The sequence below is a fragment of the Oreochromis niloticus genome, linkage group LG7 (genome assembly GCF_001858045.2).
Source record: "Oreochromis niloticus isolate F11D_XX linkage group LG7, O_niloticus_UMD_NMBU, whole genome shotgun sequence".
NCBI classification, from domain to species: domain Eukaryota; kingdom Metazoa; phylum Chordata; class Actinopteri; order Cichliformes; family Cichlidae; genus Oreochromis; species Oreochromis niloticus.
Genome location: NC_031972.2, coordinates 26,739,220 through 26,747,258, shown reverse-complemented (window position 1 = coordinate 26,747,258; position 8,039 = coordinate 26,739,220). Strand labels below are relative to the sequence as shown.

General features: G+C 41.0%; 2 protein-coding genes across 2 annotated transcripts; one reads left to right on the top strand and one right to left on the bottom strand.

Annotated features, from left to right (window-relative positions):
* The first annotated feature begins 641 nt into the window (after positions 1 to 641).
* Positions 642 to 3,804, top strand: LOC100693241 (SOSS complex subunit C). The gene is made up of 4 exons (XM_003444364.5): positions 642 to 997; positions 1,439 to 1,535; positions 2,588 to 2,675; positions 3,501 to 3,804. Exons 1-4 carry the CDS (start codon positions 973 to 975, stop codon positions 3,597 to 3,599), a joined length of 309 nt encoding a protein of 102 aa, XP_003444412.1. The 5' UTR covers positions 642 to 972; the 3' UTR covers positions 3,600 to 3,804.
* A 23-nt stretch (positions 3,805 to 3,827) lies between these two features.
* On the bottom strand, positions 3,828 to 7,499 carry kiaa1958 (KIAA1958 ortholog). Its single transcript, XM_005451409.4, has 6 exons — positions 7,298 to 7,499; positions 6,088 to 6,397; positions 5,263 to 5,701; positions 5,001 to 5,180; positions 4,696 to 4,887; positions 3,828 to 4,612 (listed from the first exon to the last, which is right to left on the bottom strand). The coding sequence occupies exons 2-6, from the start codon at positions 6,388 to 6,390 to the stop codon at positions 4,305 to 4,307; spliced, it is 1,422 nt and encodes a 473-aa protein (XP_005451466.1). The 5' UTR covers positions 6,391 to 6,397; positions 7,298 to 7,499; the 3' UTR covers positions 3,828 to 4,304.
* Between the last annotated feature and the right edge of the window lie 540 nt (positions 7,500 to 8,039).

Here is an 8,039-nt window from a genome sequence, read left to right as displayed (position 1 = left end):
AAAAAACTGCTTATAGTTTATAAATAACCCGGGAAAAAAACACAAGAAGCTAAATCAAAATTTTAAATTTTATTATATCATAATTGCAGGTTATTCAGATTTCAGGTTATGTCAAATTTTTAAGTTATATGCCTCGCAATTTTGAGAACAAATAGCTAAAAATGTATTTACTTATTTATTCTAAAACATGCTGAGAAGTGGACTTTTCATGGAGCCGATTGCAGTCTTTTTCAAGTTGTTTGAAAGTCATCTTAACCTTGAAATTCAGTTTTTAAGGTTAAGATGGTTTTACTGGTATAAAAATCACTCTTTTTTTTAAATGAGTAAAATGTGTTATTAAATTTATTTATTTTTTATCACTGTTTATATTAATGATTTTATTTTGTCTTGTATTTATTTTGTTTTACTTTTTTAAAATGTCTCTATCTTCTCTATCTTTCTTTGGTGTAATTAGAAAAACCAGCCATCACTGACCAACCTCTTGGTCAGTCATGTGTGTTCTTTCCATTCAGTTCAGCTCATTGATGTTATTTATTTACTTTTATACATGGTGTTATTTTTGTAAAATTGTAAATGAGGACCAAGTTTTGTTGTTGTTGTTTTTTCCTGAATAAAAGACAGAGTGGGTCCTCTTTCATTTACAATCTTTTGTAATTGTGAAACCGGTACACGCGTTTAAGAAACAAAAATGCGGTGAAGCACGGGCACACAGTCGAGAGTTTGATCGTTGTTTTAAGCTTTCAGGTACTGTTACAGAAACACTTGCTGAGGTGTCCATCACCAAGTCCTCCTGTGTGATCTATTCGGTCTAACTTTAACTTACATTAATCACCGCTGAGGACTTTTACCGATGTCCAGTTTCCAGTAGCGTCGAAACAGTCGCAGCGGGAAGGAAACACCAAGCATTTGACCGTTAATATAACCTGTTTGGGGTTTTTTGGTATCCACTATTGACCTCTCTGGCTCTCTGAGATGACTACTAATCCTCCAGGACAAGGTAATTCATTTGTTTTGGGTCATTTATGTTCTTTTTAAACGGCTGCTGAATACAGGGAAGTAGCTACCAGCTCTGGGTGCCCTGAAACAGTCCCCTCATCCCAAATGAGGGAGGGTAGGGCAAGAACCTCCACGATTACAAGAATCATTTTTATTGTGTTTTCTAGTAAATCTAGTTATAAGTAAGACCCTAAAAACTTGCACTGAACCCTACCGCTGCTCTAAGCTTAGTATTAACTGATAAATAATCGTAAACACTGTTTAGCTAAATCTTTTTGTGGGTTTATTCATAATTAAATTTTATATTTTTTTGTATTTATAATAATTTCATAATTTTATTTACTTTATTTTAATTTAATTGTAATTACCCAGAAAAGTGGCAATTTTTAGTTGTCCCTTACTCTTTTTCCTTTTCTTTTTTTTGGGGGGGGGGATAATACAGCCTTCCCAAACAAGACCCGGGTGGCTATATTGGCAGAGCTGGAAAAGGAAAGGAGGCGACTGATGCAGAGTCAGTCCATGAATACTCCTGGAGCCAGGTAGGCGTAGTATAGCATAGTCCAAGTGACAGAAGGACTTTATACTATTTTTTGGGGGGGTGGGGTGGGGGGTGACATGATCTGATGTCCTCGTGTTGTCATTGTTCCTACAACATCATAATTACTGTTGCTCTTGGACTATCAACTACAACAGTAATGCAAGAACACGAAAGAAGTCGTCCAAGGACAGGACACACATGTAAGTTATGAAGGTAGCTTTGTTCTGTGAATTCCCAGAATCAAGTTGGATACGTCTCCTTGCACTGCATGCAGGTTGAGATCTTATGTAAACAAAGTCACATGCGTGACATGTAGGCTACCTCCATGTGTTTGCTATAAATACCATGTTATAGCCTACATCCAGTCTCTAGGAAGCTTTTTGACCCGAGATGTTCTGAGTGACCAACATGACTGTCAGTTTCCCGGGAATTCACAGAATCATAGTTACCTCTTTCAGTTTAATTCCTACCTCTCTGCCAGTAGCATTAAACAAGGTGGATGGCTTGTACCTGCAGTGCAATAAGGAACAACAGCTGGACACTGCTGTACAGATTTCCCCTGGTGAAACATGTTTCATTGCCATCCAAGATATGGAGACACTCCTGACAAATGTAGCAAATAACATCTGAGGGAACAGCTGCGCTGCCACTTTATACTCTTATTTTATTGTAAACTGTCCAGTGGGAAAGTCGATTTTTTTGGACATAGCTTTTCCCCTGTTCTTTCAGTTATAACATATAAAGAGATGCTCCGAGTGTGTAAAGCTGTGTGCTGCTTCAATTAGAGTCATCAAATCCTGAAGCCTGAACTTTAATGCCCTCATTATTATGACAGGGTGCCAGTTGCCCTTTTCTTCTCTAATGTTATGACTTCAAAACAACATGACTGGACATTTGCAGTGATGTTCCTGGAACAATAATTATGATGATGTTAGAACACCAACATATAACCTGTCATTAGTCAGGCTTAAAGGGCCGAGTTCAGGCAGAACAGAAAAGACTTTGGTAAATTTCACATGCTTCCATGCCATCTTTTTCCCTCCAACACTGTAGCATCTCACTGGCCCGGCCCAGTGTTAAGGACTTCAGGGACAACGCAGAACAGCAGCACATCGCTGCGCAGCAGAAAGCTGCCTTGCAGGTAAGACACCAGAAACGCTACTAGAAGCACAACCACGTTCAATAATAATTAAATAAACCAACCCCGTGAACCCTGTGGTTTTCCCTCCTCATTATGTATCTTACACTGATTACAACCGATCCTACACAGCATAGATTAGAAGAGCCTTTTGAAAGGAGCCCGACCAATACTGGATTTTTCTTTTTTTGGTGGTGGTGGTGGTGCCGGCAGGTGGGGTGGGGGGGCAGTGAGGTCATTGATGTTCCAGTCATTTATTTTACAAGTTTACTGCTTGACTCCACATCACTGTGTCCTCAGCTGTGGTTACAGTCTGTTTTGGTGCTGAGAGTGTCAGAGCTAATCTGCTGGACAAACAAATGCCAGATCCCACATCTGTGATCTGAAATCCCAAATATTTTTACTAAGTGCTGGTGAATTAATCATTGGTTCAGGCATGCTGTCTTGAAGCTCCATGAGAGATCTGAGGGCAGCATTTCTTGTAAATTACAGTTGAAACCAGCTGAGTATCACTTAGCAGTGTAGATTAGAGGCTTCAAGGCAACTGTATTTAAAAATGAGCTGCATTTAATCCTCCTTCTATATCATTAACAGTGGGAAATAACTATGATTTGATCAGGCTGTCAATATAAATTCAACCTCAACAAGCCAACTGATGAAAAAGAATAATTGAAAGCACAGATTCTTAATGTCATGCTGGTGTGATTGCATGTTTGGGTGGCCCTCTGCTGTCTTAAGCCTGTAGTTGGCTTTATTAAGCAGTAAATATGTTGTTCAGGAAGTTCTCCTACAGCTACAACACCAACACCTTTATTTCTTTTCTTGCAGCATGCGCATGCACATTCTTCAGGCTTCTTCATCACTCAGGACTCCTCATTTGGAAACCTCATCCTCCCAGTTCTTCCACGCCTGGAGCCCGAGTCATGACGTTTTACCCCCGATCTACCCTCCGGTGTGAGAGGCGCAGCTTTGGAACAACCCGGGCGCACACCAGAGCCACGTCTCTCATCTTGGACAGCTGTTTGTGATGTCGTAAATGACCTCAGGGGAGTGTTAAATGACCTCTTTTATATTTTCATGACTAAGAAAGCTGGCTGCTGATTTTAGAAAACCTGCACAAAGGATCAGAAGACTGTTCTACATGGCCGTGAAACATTGCAGTAAAGGTTATATTTCAGCTGCTTTCATTCTGCTGTGGATAATAAAAATGTTGCATACATTAAAGACGCTAACAGGAGTGCTTCTGGACTCCAGTACACTCACTGATGTTCTTTGAGGGTGAAAGATATCAATTTAATAAATGGAGGAAAAAAAATATTTTTAGTGGTTTATTGTAAAACAGCCATAAGAAACACATTTTTTAGAAACTGATGAATTCTGAGCAGCTGAATCTGCTGTGAAAAACAAGTGTTAGTTTCACGCTTCTGTTGCATAACCACACAAGAAAAAAATCCACTAGACAGGAAGCACCCATGATGGCTGGAATACAATCGACATATGATTTGAAGTCAATTATGTTAAAAATCCTAAGTTGGTCTTTTTCTCTGATTTTTTTTCTCTATACATAAAGTATGCAGAGGTTTTGTAGGCCTGTGCCTCAGTCAGGCAGAGCAGGCACCATACATGAAACTGTTACTTTGACACAATGGGCAATAGTTCTCCTTTCGATTTCATTGTTTTGATCTTGGCCTTAATGGTGTCGTCCATCGCCTGTCGGCAGCGGTGGGCGTAGTGTGCCAGCGTCTCCTCCTTCTCATCCCACGGTGCCAGTGTGTGAAAAACCTCTGGAGCAGCCAGGCTGAGCTCTGCTATGGCCGCCGTGCGAGAGATTGTGTTACGGTCCACACCGATGCGGTCAAACGCCACCTTCATGGAGACGCTGCGGCGAAACTCCTGGAGGGCAGCCATGTAGCGTGCTATCACACCCACCACGTTTTTCACTACCAATAAAAACAAAAAAGCAATGTTTAGTACAGTGAGTACTCTGTGACACATTTATCAGAGTGTGTCTATGTGTCCTTACTCCTGACTCGAGTGTTTTCTCCATCCCGGCTCCTCTTGCTCTTCGGGGTCCGATGGCGCTCCAGAGGTTGAAGCTCCACTTCCTCAAATGAGTCGAACAGCGTTGGCGAATCAAACCTGCCTGCATCATCAGAGGACGCCATGTGTGAGCTTTCAGGTTCCACCTGAGTGGAACAACGAGGCCACCTCTTCTCTAGAAGAAAGAAAGAGAAGGATGAGGACTGAAGATTTTAAGAAACCAACTAACTCTAGTTCAGTGGACATGATTTTTGTGTAAAGTTACAAACGGCAGATTTGTGAGCTTACCGGGGCGCAGTTTGTCCTGCAGGAAGTCACAGATGAGTTCAGCTTTCTTTGTGAGTTCATGTTGCAGCAGCTCCTTGTCCTGCTTCAAATTGGAGATCATCTCTGTCATTTGTTGGTTTCGGCTGCGTTCCGCAACGAGTAACGCTCGCAGCTTCTCCAGCTCACTCTCGTCGTCTTCAGCTTTACAGTCACAGAAAAAAATACAAACAAACACACGTTAAGTTTTGTTCCCCTGAAGGCATAAAAACATGCGAGCTGGTACCTGTGTTCTTCTCTGTAGTCTCTGTGCAGCTGCCTCCTCCTAGTACCTCCATCTCTGGGTCCATTGATCCCTCACACCCCACATGTCGTCCATGCTGGGCCTGACAGCAAGATGAAAGAGCCTTTTTTGGCCACAGTGTTTGTGTGATTTGAGAGTATGTGTTTGGTGCCTGATAAGTCTGTAAAACACAGACTGGGTCTGTCTCTGCGAGCCCAGTGTCATCGTCTTCTGGTGGGGCGGATTCCTGTTTGACCTTCTTTGCAGCGATGGCTCCTCCCTGGGCCCCGCCTCTTTTCCTAGATGGCCGAGGCTCATAGTCGCCATCCTCATCTGTGGCTGATGAATCGCATGCAGCAATGTCAAAAAGCCGACTGCTGAACTCCTCGCCCCCTGATGCCGCTTCACTATAGGAGAGGTCACATGATGTTCTCGCTGCAATCTGAACATTTAGAAAGAGGTGATGTCCAACTTTACAACCTCATAATCCAGTACATGATTGTCTGTGGACTGTAACTTAAAGATGGCTTGTAGCCACATAGCTTCCAAGTTCCAAAAAGCAAATCCACCGTGAAAGTGATTTAAGAGTGCATTATTTCACTGCAAGAGTGCATCTTTCACCAAAAATTCAATACAAATGTAAGGCTGCAGGGATTTTCCAGTCTTGTCTGGGTTTAATCATATGTTGACAGACAAAGCATTAAAGGCTCATGAACCCACATGCTGATTTTACACTGGCCCTAAGCTCATGTGAATTTGTCAGTAACCCAATTCTTGGCACATTTGTGTCATTTCAGACAATACCAGCACCTCACATCTTTACCTCACCTTATTGTTTGGACGACCTCCAGCAAACCTCTCCTGGGCTTGTCTGGTATTGGGTGAGCCACCACAAGTGTTTGCATTTTCACCAAGAGGCCAGTGGTAGGCGTGTCCGGCCCCACAGCCCCACACAGCAATGGAGACGCTGCCACCGTGCGGAGCAGATTCAGCTGTCAGCACATTGCTGTAGGAGCCACGGGTGACGTGCTGCAGGCTGGGGAGGAGGTTGCAGATGGTGCCGTGGCTGTGAGCCCAGCGGACGAGTTTACGCAGACTGTCAGAGGTGGTTTGAACCAGGCTGGACATCATAGGAAGTCTGAAAGAGAGCAAGAACACGGTGTTAGAAACACTTTAATATTATTTACTTGTATCTGTTGCTAATATCACTGGCATCATAGATAACGACTGCTTCCTTCAGTTGCTTTCCTCTTTCTTTCCTTTGCTGCTGATGCCACACGTTTTTTAATAATTACTCTAGAAAATTCACATTTTCAGCCGGTGCAAGTCTTGATTTGATCTTGATTTTCAGCCATGTGTGACCTAAACTGAGTCCTAAGAACAGCTTCAACTCTACAGCCTCCTCATATTAGAGGATTGAGATTTATGTTTCAGTTTTCTGCTTGACTTTTTTCAATTTTAGGGTTTTGTATGATGTTTCATGTCCTTGTATAAATTAAACTGGTGGTTTTTGTTGTTGTTGTTTAGATATTACTGTTTTTAATGGGTTTAATTTCACTTCAGCAGAAACCTGATACTGATTTTTAATGCATGTTTACCACAGATGACCACATCTAATCTGTTAATGTTTATCCCCTTTTCTCCTCTTTAAATTACCCTCAAAGAGGACTTGTTGCTTTGCAAGTCCTATCGTCCAACTGCTGTATACTACACCTTGTAACATGCAGCTGTTGCAATACTAAATCCCCTGATTCAGTTTACCATGGTACAGATTACAGTGACATATTTATGAAAGCAAAATTTTCCAATTCATAAAAATAAATCTTGCCAGTTACATGATGCCTAATTGTAGCTACAGTAAATGAACTATAAAAATTGGTGTCCTTCAGTTTCTTGTTAAAAACAACTTATATTTTATTTAAACTGGCATAAATCATCAATTTATCTTCCTCTCGATCAAATCTGTCCACGGACAAATCCTAATTTAACAGACACAGGAAAACAGAGCACCTACAGCACATACACGTCTCATAATTACCTTTAAAAAAATCTAAATTAAACCAGGTCCATGCAGTTTTCACATAATCTAACTGTCCTCTTTTATTCCGCAGCTGCCTGCAATAAGCCAAAGCGGCTCTCGGGTCTTATGTGTTGACGCGAAACATGCTTGATAAAAAATAATAATAATAAAAAAAATGTCCAGCTTTTGTTTAATTATTATCTTCTTTGTCTGGCAGGTTTAATATGGCCAAAGTTGAATGAAAGGGTTGGTTTACTGCCAGCAAGTGGACGGGAGGATGAACTGTGCTCTGCTTTCAGTGGACGATGAAACAGTGACCTCTAGTGGGCAGAGGGAGAAAAGGCTCAAAATAAAGTACTACAATATATATCCTGCACATGCCTATTATTTTTATTTTATTTTTGTTTTGATATAATTAATTTATGCTGAGTAAATTATGAGAAGATGAGAAATAAAATATCCCATTCACCCCTATAGATTGTTAGAAGTGTTAAAAAGCAACCAAAAAAAAAAAAAAACATTTAATATTTGTTGGGTTGAAACATGTTTTTATGTATTTATATATATTTATTTTTCTCCCTGAACCCAAATAAAAAGCTGTTCCACAGCAGCATAAGCAGCCAAACTACTTGTGCTGTAACAAAAAAGTCTTCTCAGATTACAAATCAAGCGAACAGAAACTTTCAGGATGTCAAATTGATCCAAACACATCGTTCCTGCCCGGTGAAGCTGAAACATCCAGGAACTTGATGCAGACTTT